The sequence below is a fragment of the Leopardus geoffroyi genome, chromosome C1 (assembly GCF_018350155.1).
Source record: "Leopardus geoffroyi isolate Oge1 chromosome C1, O.geoffroyi_Oge1_pat1.0, whole genome shotgun sequence".
NCBI lineage: Eukaryota > Metazoa > Chordata > Mammalia > Carnivora > Felidae > Leopardus > Leopardus geoffroyi.
Window position 1 is genome coordinate 85835249 of NC_059328.1, and position 14896 is coordinate 85850144.

The window sequence follows — 14896 nt, forward strand, 5'->3', positions numbered from 1 at the left end:
TGATGCATTGAGACAAAAAATATGTGATTTGTGTTTCAGCAGATTTATTCAGACCTGTATTGCATGTCTGGATCTTTCTCCTCTCTCTCCCCAGGTCCTGGGGAGATCTCCCTCTCCTCTCCCCAGGTCCTGACTTAAGAGTTTTCTCATACCCTGGGGGCTCCTGGGCAGATCAGTGAGTTAAACATCCGACTTTGGTTCAGGTCATGATCTTGCGTTTTGTGAGTTCGCACCCTGTGTGGGGCTGTGTGCTGACAGCTCGGAGCCTGGAGCCTGCTTCAGATTCTGTGTCTCCCTCTCTCTGCCCCTCCCCTGCTTACGCTCTGTCTCTCTCTCAGAAATAAATAAACGTTAAGAAAACGGGTTTTCTCGTACCCTAAAATCCAGTTTGTCTCCTCTCACCAGACCACTGCATGAGCCACTTAACTGGGTCCCCCTCCTCCCTGTCCCACGTCTTCACCTTGCCCAGTTCATTCTTCTCGTAGTAATCAACTAGGAGGAAATGTTTGCAACATATTCAAATTAGGCTTCTTTTTTAAATGTAAAGAGCTCTTAAAAATCAATGTGAGGGGCGCCTGGGTGGCGCAGTCGGTTAAGTGTCCGACTTCAGCCAGGTCACGATCTCGCGGTCCGTGAGTTCGAGCCCCGCGTCGGGCTCTGGGCTGATGGCTCAGAGCCTGGAGCCTGTTTCCGATTCTGTGTCTCCCTCTCTCTCTGCCCCTCCCCCGTTCATGCTCTGTCTCTCTCTGTCCCCAAAATAAATAAACGTTGAAAAAAAAAAAAAAATTAAAAAAAAAAAAATCAATGTGAAAATACCATGTACACAAATAAAACAAAATGGGAATTGTCATGGCTGGTAAACATAAATAATGTTCTGCTTCCCTAGAAAATGAAAGAAATACAAATTTAAATGACGAGATGCTATGTATGCCTCTCAAGTTGAGTGAGATTAAAGAATGTATGCAGTATTAGCAAGGATTTCAGAAATAAGAAGACCTTAAAGATTGCCAGTTGGAGTTTAAAGTGGAGGGCGATTTGATAATATGTGTCAGAAGACCTTAAAATGTCTTTAGCAATTGCACTTCTGTGAATCTATCTGAAGACAATAATAGGACAGTGTTTAAAAGCCGTATGCATAGAGGAGGATATTTGTTGGAGCTGTTCATAGTGACAAAAAACAGAAAAAAACCTGACTAAGGGTAAAATAAATAAAATTTGGTATATGTAGACCATGGGATTTTATGTAGCCATAAAGAATAATCATGTAGAGGTTTTTTGGTCTTTTGTTTTTTAAATGTACCCTGAAATACTTACAACAATGTATTTTTTTAAGTGAAAAAGTAAATTACAGAGCAGCATATATGTAACTCAACCTCTTTTTGTCAGAAAGAAGTATGGTGGGGGATGGTATGAATAACACAGGGAAAAGTCTGGAACACTATATGCCAGAGTATTAATGTGTTTTGCTTTTGATGGTAAATATGTAGGTGGTTTTAATAATTTTTCACTTTTATCTGTATTTTGTTATTACTTATGACAAACAAGTATCATAGGGTCTTTATATGTAACATTTTCTTTTTCTTGGGAAAGTATTTAGGGTATTTTAAACCCCTTAAAAGTAGGAGCTTAAGTAGAAAATATATTGAATCTGGGTGGTTAGCTGTCTGATGCAGTTTTTTTTTTTATTGTTTTCTACATTTGAAATGTATTATAATTAAAAAAATATTTCACTTTTAAGATACATAATAAAGTGGGAGAAAACACATAAACTGTGTATCTTTTTAAATTAGTATTCATTTTTTCCAGTAATATGTGACTACACTTTTAGAAATATCAAAAAGTACTGAATTCTGATAAAAAAGATCAGTACCCTATCCCACCTTTCTGTTCCCCTAGACCAACTCCCAAAAGGGGAAACCTCTAAGCAAATTATAAGCACATTTTCACTACCATATTTCTAAACATAAATGTTTCCCTTCTAATGCTATATTAAACAATTTATTGATTTTGGACATTTTTCAATTGCCTCCTGGTTGTGGTAGATAGGATTTAGCTCTCCCAGCCAGATGTTAACACCTGCTCCCTGTGCTTTTCCTAATATGGCTATATATCATAATTTTTTGTGAAACCCAATAATATGTACGTTATTACCGTGTAAGGATTGTTCACTCTTGAGCTTGGTAGTCTACTCTCTTTTCTTTGTTGACCCTCTCTTTGTTTTTTGCAGAGTTAGTTATCTACTTCTTTAGTGTTTTATATTTATCTATTTATTTTTATTAAAGTATTATTGACACAGTGTTACATGAGTTCAGGTGTGAGTTAATTGCTTTTTTATTTGCATAGTTTTCTGTGTACTTGGGAAGAGATAATGCTATTCCCCCCCCCTTCCCACTGCCACCCTGACCCTGGCCCCCACAAATTCTGCCAAGCAGTTTAGAATTTTTTCAAAATCTTAACACAGCAATTTTTTTTTGTTTGTTTGCCAAGTTCATTCTTTTCCTGAAGACACTACTCCTTTCCACCCTCGACTGGTTGTTCTCTAGACCCACTACACTGTTCTGACCTGAGGCCTTCTTTTCACACTCTTCGGTTAGATTCCTAATTTTCCTGGATTTCCTGTTATCTTCTTTCCTTTTCCCTGATACCTTCTGTAATAATTTGCTCAGGAAGAGAGTGTGGGAGGTAAATTTTTGTATCTTTGTTCTACCTTTACATTTGACTGATAGGTTGAATTTTGGAATTTTAGGTTGAGGATCACTTTTCCTTAGAATTTTGAAGGAATTTCAAAGTTGGGAACACAAAGATTCCCCTAGTTGGAAAGACAAACAGACTTTCTTGGCTTTCCCACAAAGGCACACATTAGACAGTGAATCTGACTGATGAGGGTGAAGATCTTGTCAGGTCCTTCAAGAAGTCTATCCCATGAAGGCTTATATATATTTTTTTATTACTAAAAAAATTTTTTTTAATCTTTATTTTTCAGAGAGAGAGACACACAGAGTACATGTGGGGGAGGGGCAGAGAGAGAGGGAGACAGGATCCAAAATAGGCTCCAGGCTTCGAGCTGTCAGCACAAAGCCCGATGCAGGGCTGGAACTCACGAACCACGAGATCATGACCTGAGCAAAAGTCAGATGCTTAACCGACTGAGCCACACAGGTGCCCTGAAGGCTTATATACTTCTTGACCCCACTTCGTACTCTAGAGACTTTGGCTATGTGCTGGTCCTTCCACCAGGTACAAGTAACTGGTAACAGCACCCATGTTGATTGTGTTGTGTACCATCCAGCGAGCAAGCCTAGCCTTCGGGCCTGCCTTATTTCCCTTCCTGCAGCCTTCCTTGGGTGGTAATGGATTCTTCCCCACTGGGGTTGTATGGACAGAGATGAACAATTACGGATTCTGGAGACTTTTATCTATGGGCAACTTATGACTTAAAGAGAATCCTCTGACTTTAAGGTTCCAGGATCCTGTGACTGGTGAACTATTGTTCTTTGCCAGGATGACAAAGTGTGATTTGTCCGGCTTCACCTGTACTGCTTCTTTAAGACCCAGTTAAGGGATCACCCCCTCTAGAAAGCTTTTATCTTCATTTCTTCTTTCCCACTGGCTGTGTGCTTTGTATGTCTATTTTTCTTTTTTATACTCAGAGCTATAGTAGTAAGGTGTGGTCTTTTTACCCAGGACATGCCTACTGACCCCAGAGGTATTCATGCAACCCACCTTAGGTGACAGGGAGCAAAGAAGTATTTTGATCCCGGAATGGCTATCAGAAATGACTAGGATTTGACTGAGGGAAGTATATTTTTGTATACCCTTCATCAAATAAGAGTTCTAGCTCTAAAGAGGTGGGGGGGACTTTTATGGCTGCAAGGAATCTTACCAAATTCATATGAATTATTCAGGGGAGGAAATGGGCAAAATAAAATCTCTACTGGTGCAATGTTAGTGTGCTGTGGCATATATTTTAGAAAGAACATTGTATCTGGGGTTAAGAAATCTGATTTTAAAATCATGGCTGTCATGAAGAGCTTAGGGGAGCTTGGGCAATATTCTTAACTTCTATGAGCACCTCCTTAAAAAATTTTTTTTTAAATATGAAATTTATTGTCAAATTGGTTTCCATATAACACTCAGTGCTCATCCCAACAGGTGCCCTCCTCAATACCCATCACCCACCCTCCCCTCCCTCCCCCCGCCCATCAACCCTCAGTTTGTTCTCAGTTTTTAACAGTCTCTTATGCTTTGGCTCTCTCCCACTCTAACCTCTTTTTTTTTTTTTTTTCTTTTTTCCTCCCCCTCCCCCATGGGTTCCTGTCAAGTTTCTCAGGATCCACATAAGAGTGAAACCATATGGTATCTGTCTTTCTCTGTATGACTTATTTCACTTAGCATAACACTCTCCAGTTCCATCCACGTTGCTACAAAAGGCCATATTTCATTCTTTCTCATTGCCATGTAGTATTCCATTGTGTATATAAACCACAATTTCTTTATCCATTCATCAGTTGATGGACATTTAGGCTCTTTCCATAATTTGGCTATTGTTGAAAGTGCTGGTATAAACATTAGGGTACAAGTGCCCCTATGCATCAACACTCCGGTATCCCTTGGGTAAATTCCTAGCACTGCTATTGCTGGGTGATAAGGTAGATCTATTTTTAATTTTTTGAGGAACCTCCGCACTATTTTCCAGAGCGGCTGCACCTGTTTGCATTCCCACCAACAGTGCAAGAGGGTTCCCGTTTCTCCACATCCTCTCCAGCATCTATAGTGTCCTGATTTGTTCATTTTGGCCACTCTGACTGGCATGAGGTGGTATCTGAGTGTGGTTTTGATTTGTATTTTCCTGATGAGGCGCGACGTTGAGCATCTTTTCATGTGCCTGTTGGTCATCTAGATGTCTTCTTTAGAGAAGTGTCTATTCATGTGTTCTGCCCATTTCTTCACTGGATTATTTGTTTTTCAAGTATGGAGTTTGGTGAGCTCTTTATAGATTTTGGATACTAGCCCTTTGTCTGATATGACATTTGCAAATATCTTTTCCCATTCCATTGATTGCCTTTTAGTTTTATTGATTGTTTCCTTTGCAGTGCAGAAGCTTTTTATCTTCATGAGGTCCCAATAGTTCATTTTTGCTTTTAATTCCCTTGCCTTTGGAGATGTGTCAAGTAAGAAATTGCTGCGGCTGAGGTCAGAGAGGTTTTTTCCTGCTTTGTCCTCTAGGGTTTTGATGGTTTCCTGTCTCACATTCAGGTCATTTATCCATTTTGAGTTTATTTTTGTGAATGGTGGTCTAGTTTCATCCTTCTGCATATTGCTGTCCAGGTCTCCCAGCACCATTTGTTAAAGAGACTGTCTTTTTTCCACTGGATATTTTTTCCTGCTTTGTCAAAGATTAGTTGGCCATATGTGGGTCCAATTCTGGAGTCTATTCTATTCCATTGGTCTATGTGTCTGTTTTTGTGTCAATGTCATGCTGTGTTGATGATTACAGCTTTGTAGTAGAGGCTAAAGTCTGGGATTGTGATGCCTCCTGCTTTGGTCTTCTTCTTCAATATTACTTTGGCTCTTTGGGGTCTTTTGTGGTTCCATACAAATTTTAGGATTGCTTATTCTAGCTTCAAGAAGAATGCCAGTGCAATTTTGATTGGGATTGCATTGAATGTGTAGATTGCTTTGGGTAGTATTGACATTTTAACAATATTTATTCTTCCAACCCATGAGCATGGAATGTTTTTCCATTTCTTTGTATCTTCTTCAATTTCCTTCATAAGCTTTCTATAGTTTTCAGCATACAGATCTTTTACATCTTTGGTTAGATTTATTCCTAGGTATTTTATGCTTCTTGGTGCAATTGTGAATAGGATCAGTTTCTTTATTTGTCTTTTTGTTGCTTCATTATTAGCGTATAAGAATGCAACTGATTTCTGTACACTGATTTTGTATCCTGTGACTTTGCTCTATTCATGTATCAGTTCTAGCAGACTTTTGATGGAGTCTATTGGGTTTTCCATGTTGATATCATTTCATCTGCAAAAAGTGAAAGCTTGACTTCATCTTTGCCAATTTCGATGCCTTTGATTTCCTTTTGTTGTCTGATTGCTGATACTAGAACTTCCAGCACTATGTTAAACAACAGAGGTGAGAGTGGACATCCCTGTCGTGTTCTGATCTCAGGGGGAAAGCTCTCAGTTTTTCCACATTGAGGATGATATTAGCTGTGGGCTTTTCATAAATGGCTTTTATGATGTTTAAGTATGTTCCTTCTACCCCGACTTTCTCGAGGGTTTTTATTAAGAAGTGATGCTGAATTTTGTCAGAAATTGCTTTTTCTGCATCGATTGACAGGATCATATGGTTATCTTTTTTTTTTTTATTAATGTGATGTGTCACATTGGTTGATTTGTGAATGTTGAATCAGCCCTGCATCCTAGGAATGAATCCCACTTGATCATGGTGAATAGTTCTTTTTACATGCTGTTGAATTCGATTTGCTAGTATCTTACTGAGAATGTTTGCATCCATATTCATCAAGGATATTGTAGTTCTGTATTTCTCTTTTTTTGCTGGGTCTCTGTCTGGTTTAGGAATCAAAGTAATGCTGGCTTCATAGAATGAGTCTGGAAGTTTTCCTTCCCTTTCTATTTTTTGGAACAGCTTGAGAAGGATAGGTATTATCTCTGCTTTAAATGTCTGGTAGAATTCCTCTGGGAAGCCATCTGGTCCTCTACTCTTATTTGTTGGGAGATTTTTGATAACTGATTCAATTTCTTCGCTGGTTATGGGTCTGTTCAAGTTTTCTATTTCTTCCTGTTTGAGTTTTGGAAGCGTGTGGGTGCTTAGGAATTTGTCCATTTCTTCCGGGTTGTCCAGTTTGTTGGCATATAATTTTTCATAGTATTCCCTGATAATTGCTTGTATTTCTGAGGGATTGGTTGTAATAATTCCATTTTGATTCATGATTTTATCTAGTTGTGTCATCTCCCTTTTCTTTTTGAGAAGCCTGGCTAGAGGTTTATCAATTTTGTTTGTTTTTTCAAAAAACTAATTCTTTTCAAAAAAACCAACATTGCGAGTAGAGAAGATGGCAGGGTACGAGGACGCTGGGCTCACTGCGTCCTGCTGATCACTTAGATTCCACCCACATCTGCCTAAATAACCCAGAAAACCGCCAGAAGACTAGCAGAACAAACTCTCCGGAGCCAAGAGTAGACAGGAGGCCCATGGAAGAGGGTAGGAAGGGTGGAAAGACAGTGCGTGCTACACAGACTGGTGGGAGGGAGCTGGGGCGGTGGAGGCGTAGCCTGCCTGGCAAGGCGGAATCCCCGAGTGTGGCTTGCACAAGTGGAGGGGCTGACTGCGGGAGTTCTGACAGCCAGCGGGACTTAACATCTGGAATGTTAAAAGTCAACAGCTCTGCTCGGAGAGCGGGAGGGTGAGAGGACACCGGGAGGGAGAGGTGTTGAGCCCTGGAAGACAGAGCTCAGCTCGGCGGTGAACAAAGGCGCTGGCCAGCGCCATCTCCCTGTCCCATCCCACAGCCGAAATCCCAAAGAGAACCAGTTCCCATCACCGAACTTGCTTGCACCGTGCAAACACCCAACGCTGTGCTTCTGTGGATCCATCCCTCCGATGGGTCTGCCTCCCTTGCGGTGTTGCAGGACCCCTCCCGCAGGGGACCACTGACAGCAAAGCTAGCTAAGCCTGCCCTTCCCACCCCTGTGCACCTTGCGGATCCACCCCGGCTAATAAGCCAGATCCCATCAGAGTAGCACCACAAGCCTGGCAGTGTGCAAGTAGCCCAGACAGGGGCCACACCACTCCACAGTGAGTCCTGCCCCTGGGAGAGGGGAATATAAGGTACACACCAGTCTGACTGTGGCCCCAGCGGTGGGCTGGGGACAGACATCAGGTCTGACTGCTGCCCCGCCCACCAACACAAGTTACTCCAGACAGCACAGGGAAAGTGCCCTGCAGTTCTGTGCCACCCCAGGGACTATCCAAAATGATGAAATGGAAGAATTCTCCTCAAAAGAAACTCCAGGAAGTAGCGACAGCTGACGAATTGATCAAAAAATGATTTAAGCAATATAACAGAACAAGAATTTAGAATAATAGTCATAAAATTAATTGCTGGGCTTGAAAAAAGTATAGACAACAGCAGAGAATCTATTGCTACAGCGATCAAGGGACTAAGAAATAGTCATGAGGAGCTAAAAAATGCTATAAATGAGCTGCAAAATAAAATGGAGGTGACCACGGCTCGGAATGAAGAGGCAGAGGAGAGAATAGGTGAATTAGAAGATAAAATTATGGAAAAAGAGGCAGCTGAGAAAAAGAGAGATAAAAAAATCCAGGAGTATGAGGGGAGACTTAGAGAACTAAGTGATGCAATGAAACGGAACAATATCTGTATAATAGGAATTCCAGAAGAGGAAGAGAGAGAGAAAGGGGCTGAAGGTGTACTTGAACAAATCATAGCTGAGAACTTCCCTGGATCTGGGGAAGGAAAAAGGCATTGGAATCCAAGAGGCACAGAGAACTCCCGTCAGACATAACTTGAATCAATCTTCTGTATGACATATAGTGAAACTGGCAAAATACAAGGATAAAGAGAAAATTCTGAAAGCAGCTACGGATAAACACGCTCTAACATATAAAGGGAGACTGATAAGACTAGTGTAGACCTATCTACTGAAACTTGGCAGGCCAGAAACGAATGGCAGGAAATCTTCAATGTGATGAACAGTAAAAATATGCAGCTAAGAATCCTTTATCCAGCAAGTCTGTCATTTAGAATAGAAGGAGAGATAAAGATCTTCCCAAACAAACAAAAACTGAAGGAATTCATCACCACTAAACCAGCCCTACAAGAGATCCTAAGGGGGATTCTGTGAGTGAAATGTTGCAAGGACCACAAAGTACCAGAGACATCACGACAAGCATGAAACCTACAGACATCACAATGACTCTAAACCCATATCTTTCTGTAATAACACTGAATGTAACTAGACTAAATGCTCCAACTAAAAGACATAGGGTATCAGAATGAATAAAAAAACAAGACCCATCTATTTGCTGTCTACAAGAGACTGATTTTAGACCTGAGGACACCTTCAGATTGAAAGTGAGGGGATGGAGAACTATCTATCATGCCACTGGAAGTCAAAAGAAAGCTGGAGTAGCCATACTTATATCAGACAAACTAGACTATAAATTAAAGGCTGTAATAAGAGATGAAGAAAGACATTATATAATAATTACAGGGTCTATCCATCAGGAAGAGCTAACAATTATAAATGTCTATGTGCTGAATACAGGAGCCCCCAAATATATAAAACAATCACAAACATAAGCAACCTTATTCATAAGAATGTGGTAATTGCAGGAGACTTTAATACTCCACTGACAACAATGGATAGATCATCTAGACACAGGATCAGTAAAGAAACAAGGGCCTTGAATGAAACATTGGATCAGATGGACTTCACATATATATTTAGAACTCTGCATTCCAAAGCAACAGAATATACTTTCTTCTCGAGTGCACATGGAACCTTCTCCAAGATAGATCACATACTGGGTCACAAAACAGCCCTTCATAAGTATATAAGAATGGAGATCATACCATGAATACTTTCAGACCACAATGCTATGAAGCTTGAAATCAACCACAGGAAAAGGTCTTGGAAAACCTCCAAAAGCATGGAGGTTAAAGAACACCCTACTAAAGTATGAATGGGTCAACCACGCAATTAGAGAAGAAATTTAAAAATATATGGAAACAAATTAAAATGAAAATACAACAATCCAAATGCTTTGGGATGCAGCAAAAGCAGTACTGAGAGGAAAATGCATTGCAATCCAGGCCTATCTCAAGAAACAAGAAAAATCCCGAATACAAAATCTAACAACACACCTAAAGGAACTAGAGGCAGAACACCCCAAAACTAGCAGAAGAAGAGAAATAGTAAAGATCAGAGCAGAAATAAACAATATAGAATCTAAAAAAACTGTAGAGCCGATCAATGAAACCAAGTGTTGGTTTTTTTTAAAAAACAAACAAAATTGATAAACGTCTAGCCAGGCTTCTCAAAAAGAAAAGGGAGATGACCCAACTAGATAAATTCATGAATGAAAATGGAATTATTACAACCAATCCCTCAGAAATAACAAGGAATTATCAGGGAATACTATGAAAAAAATTTTTTTGAATGTTTATTTATTTTTGGGAGAGAGAGAGAGCGACAGCATGAGTGGGGGAGGGGCAGAGAGAGAGACAGAGAGACAGAATCCAAAGTGGACTCCAGGCTCTGAGTTGTCAGCACAGAGCTGGATGCAGGGCTCAAACTCATTGACCATGAGATCATGACCTGAGCTGAAGTCGGACACTTAATTGACTGGGCCACCCACGTGCCTTGAGTACCTCCTTTTTTAAATCTTTATAGGTAATAGTGTCCTCCCCGCCTTGAGTTGTGAGAGTTAAATGTGAGCTGGCATGTGAAAAGACCTAGCGTGGAACTTACATATTTTAAACTGTAAGACTTATTTCAGCAGGAAACACACTTGCCCAATCTAGTAGGCTTTAACTCCTTCTCAAAAGGTCTTGGATGCTTTTATTAGTGTTAATTGATCTTTTTTTTTTTTTTAATTTTTTTTTTCAACGTTTATTTATTTTTGGGACAGAGAGAGACAGAGTATGAACGGGGGAGGGGCAGAGAGAGAGGGAGACACAGAATCGGAAACAGGCTCCAGGCTCTGAGCCATCAGCCCAGAGCCTGATGCGGGGCTCGAACTCACGGACCGCGAGATCGTGACCTGGCTGAAGTCGGACGCTTAACCGACTGCGCCACCCAGGCGCCCCTAGTGTTAATTGATCTTAACACGTTATCACATAGATATCCTAAATTGTTTTATCTTTCATTTTTGTAAATAAATTATAGAATTTGCAGTGATGGATCCTAGTAATCTCTGGAAACCTATTTGTAATGTGTCTATTGAGCCAGTCTGTGCCTGAGCTATATTCCGAAACATGATTTTTGTGTGCATGAGATTCTCTTTGGTTGTGGTCCATTGTAACAAGGAGCTCCTTTTAAATTCTACCGCATCCATACCTGTGCTTCTTTGATTTGGAATTTGACCGATATATTTAATTGATGAATAGTTGAACATTTGTTAGTGTATCTATATCTATATCTATATCTATATCTATATCTATATATCTATATCTATCTCTTTCTATAGATAGATAGATAATGCTGAACTCACTGTGTTTTAAAGCTATTTAAGATAATCTATATTAAGATCAGCTATACGAAATATAGAGTCTATAGTCTATTAAGAAATCAATATAAAGCAAAATTATTTAGAGTAACCTTTCTATGGTACATACATTTTTTTTCCAGAATAACTTAGAAGAGGATGAAGACATGGAAATGAAAAATAGTATAACCCAGGGAGACAAACTACGTGCCTTAAAAAGTCAGAGACAGCCACGCTCCTCACCATCCTGTGCATTTAGGTAGATCAATTTTAAGCTTTTAAATTTATCTCGTGCCTCCATTTGTGGATAGGATGTTTAATCTTCTCTTTTGAATATCATTATACAAGTGCCATGTTTACCTCTTGGTTTTGTTTTTGGCTTATTGCCATTTTGTGTTGTTAACTATTTTATCACTATAGGGAGAAGCTAAGTTTTAGAAGCTTACTGAAAGCAGCTCCTGCAGTTTCAGTCTCTGGAGTCCCACCTCTTTTAAAAAAATTTTTTAAATGTTTATTTATTTTTGGGAGAGAGACAGAGACAGAGAGCAAGCAGGGGAGGACAGAGAGAGAGGGAGACACAGAATCCGAAGCAGGCTCCAGGCTCAGAGCTGTCAGCACAGAGCCTGACTCGGGGCTTGAACCCACAAAACACGAGATGATGACCTGAGCTGATGTTGGCCGCTTACTGACTGAGCCACACAGGTGCCTCTCTGGAGTCCCACTTAAACTGCTGTGCAGTGAGGTGTCTCTGGGACCGTGCTCTAAATTCCATTTGGAATTCTACTCTCCCTCCACGAGTGGGTGTCCTATCTTGTCGTGTCCTATTCTCACAGGTGTGCTGAGGCTTTTGTTTTGAATCTAGAATGTGTAGAAAAGTACTGAATGCCAAGCTTTGGTATATCCTAACACCTTAGCTTTATGTTCTCTATTTGAGAATTGAATAAGCAATTATTACCTGTGTCTGTACAGTTAATAACCATCCTGAGCTTAAAGTCTAAAATTACTAATCAGAATCAAGTGATGGAACTTGACTTGTGATCCCAACATTTGGATCCTGCTAACGGTTCAGATTACTTAAAGAAGAAAGTCTCCAGGATCAATGTATGTGCAAAAATCTGTGAATATCGTCCAGATTCTTTACTGGGGTGACAAGTTCACAAATGATTATAATGAGAAGTGGCTACTTTTCTTTGCCTTTTAAGTGAGAGGCATGCACAACAAGAGGGGTGTTTTGCTAGCAGGATACATGTCAAACAGACTCACAGGGAATTTAATTTTCATGTGTTATTTGGGAGGAGTATAACACAAGTCAGATTAGGTCTGAGCACATCATTACCTATGCTCTGAGCACTGGTGCCCTGACCTGAGAAATGAAGGTGTATATAGCTCAAGTCAAGGTAATCATTTGCCATAGTAACATGAGAAGATGGGATAGCAAGCCTGGTCTTGGTAATAACCACCAACTACCACTAGAAAGTTGAAGAGATGTACCATTCACTGAGCAGCTACTACTGTCAGGAGCCACGTTAGGTACTTAGTTTGGAGATGAGGATTAACTGAATTAACACAAAAGATATGCATCATTACCCACATTTGGGTTGGTTGCTTGAGGTTAGAGAACGTCAGCCCCTCCCCAGTGGGATGGATTTGGATTGGAGCTGATCTTCAAATCCAGTACTGTTCAGAGTGTGCTCTGCTCGCTATGAATATCACCTAAGTCAGCGCAAGGTCCTTCAAGATTTCTAATCTCTTTTACTCACCATCGCCGCCCTTGAAACTCTTAAGAAATGGCTTTATATTGCTTAAAATTAATTTCAATCAGATTTATATTTGATTCTTAAGAAATCTTAAGGGGGAGAGAGGGATAAATTGGCACATAACTTGGCACATAAGTAGGCAAAAGAGTGAGAGACTCTCCACTACCCAAAATTTACAAGGCTATTCTGATATGATTTTTCTGTTTTCTTTTTTAATTCTCAGAATTTTTGTTTCATTTTTTGGAATTCAGTTTTTTTCTAACAGCATCATGGTGTCATCAATCAAAAATTTTTTTTTTAATTTTTTTTTTAAACGTTTATTTTTGAGACAGAGAGAGACAGAGCATGAACAGGGGAGGGGCAGAGAGAGAGGGAGACACAGAATCTGAAATGGGCTCCAGGCTCTGAGCTGTCAGCACAGAGCCCGACGCGGGGCTCGAACTTGCGGATTGTGAGATCATGACCTGAGCCGAAGTCGGACACTTAACCGACTGAGCCACCCAGGTGCCCCAAATATTTTTTACCCTAAGTGGATGCAACACCACCTTCTGATTTAAAGCAATTTGCTGTAAATGAAAGTCAAGATGAAACAAAATGACTAAAATTGGTTTCCTGCTGGTTGTAGGATTTACTTTAAAAACGGAATGAGTACTGATATCCATTTGGGAGGTTTCTCCCTTTTGCCAATGTAATATTTGTACTGGTTTGACTCCATATGATCTGCTTTTTGGTGTTTGCTTAAACATGCGAACCTGGCAGTGCGTGAGCATTTGTCTTTGATTTCCGTAGGTTGGATGATACGAAAGGGCACCCAAGAGCAATGCCCCAGCCTTTCAGGTACTGTGAATGAGGTGAATTTCTAGTAGCTTGTAAACAAACACTGCCCTTTAGATACATTTCCCAACCCTTAAACTGGTGAAAACAAATCGCGCACAGCTCTTCCCCTTTGAGTTCCTTCGTGTTCCAGATTGTTACAACCCATCTTATTTTTAATGCTCACCATGAAGAGGATTTTTGTTTTCTTGAGGTGCACACAGGGCCGTGTGGCTGTCGTTGTGATGTTAACATAGTCTGTGCTTCCAGCACGTTGTGGGGTCTCTAAATTACCCTTGCTCTGCAACGTGCCTTTCAATCCAGTGATAGATTTTGCCTTTGAGTTTTTAATATTTCTGTCAGTTCTCTTTGCCCCTAGTTTTTACATGTGTTTGTTCTCCTTTATTTTCTAGTTTTATTTCCTTCCCCGTCCTCTATTTGAAGAGGAAACATTAGTGTTTTTCTCTGCAAAAATGTCCCCCAAAGCATCCCAGGGTGGTTCCTGGGTACCAGTGGTCCCAGGGTGCAGTGTAGGGCTTGATGGGGGCCATAGACATGTTTGCCAAAACTGTTAATGAGATAGGGGTAAAAATCCAACTCACCCCTCACCTCTGGTTCTCATTCAGCCCTCGGTTTTAGGGCTGTTTTGTGCAGGCAGTTCTGAGAGGGATCAGACTTCTCCAGAAGCTTGAGCTGCTTCCTTGTACCACTTTCCCCATCTTTGTTTTAGAGGCAAACCATGTACTTAAGCTGTTGTTTGGGGGGAGGAGGATGAAGGCGAGAGTCTACAAGTAAATAATCTTTTCTAGAACAGATACATTAGGTCCAGGTACATTAAATGGTTTGCTCAGGATAAAACAGGTTTGGTATTAAAAACTGTGACTGGGCCCTTAGTAGTCCAGGTTTGAGTCAATTTTCCCTCTCTGTCCACTCAGCAGACATTTACTGAACATTCTCTCCTGAGTCTGGCACTGTACTAGCCACTGGGAATTGAAGTGGGAGACAGTCATTTGCCCCAGTAGATCTTATATCAAGGGGAATAGACAGATATCAGACAGTGG

The 14896-nt window shown here is 40.4% G+C and overlaps 1 protein-coding gene across 15 annotated transcripts in view; it reads left to right on the forward strand.

Annotated features, from left to right (window-relative positions):
* The window catches only part of CDC14A (cell division cycle 14A), a 188864-nt gene that overhangs the window by 149707 nt on the left and 24261 nt on the right, over window positions 1-14896 (forward strand). For 14 of the 15 annotated variants that reach the window (XR_006712541.1, XM_045478431.1, XM_045478425.1 and 11 more), the window contains 2 exons: window positions 11409-11524; window positions 13812-13859. Coding sequence is in view for 14 of the 15 variants with exons in the window: in XM_045478431.1 (XP_045334387.1) it covers window positions 11409-11524; window positions 13812-13859 (164 nt within the window). In the remaining variant the exon portion in view is untranslated. The remainder of the gene's footprint in view (window positions 1-11408; window positions 11525-13811; window positions 13860-14896) is intronic. The other variant, XM_045478427.1, reaches the window with a different exon arrangement.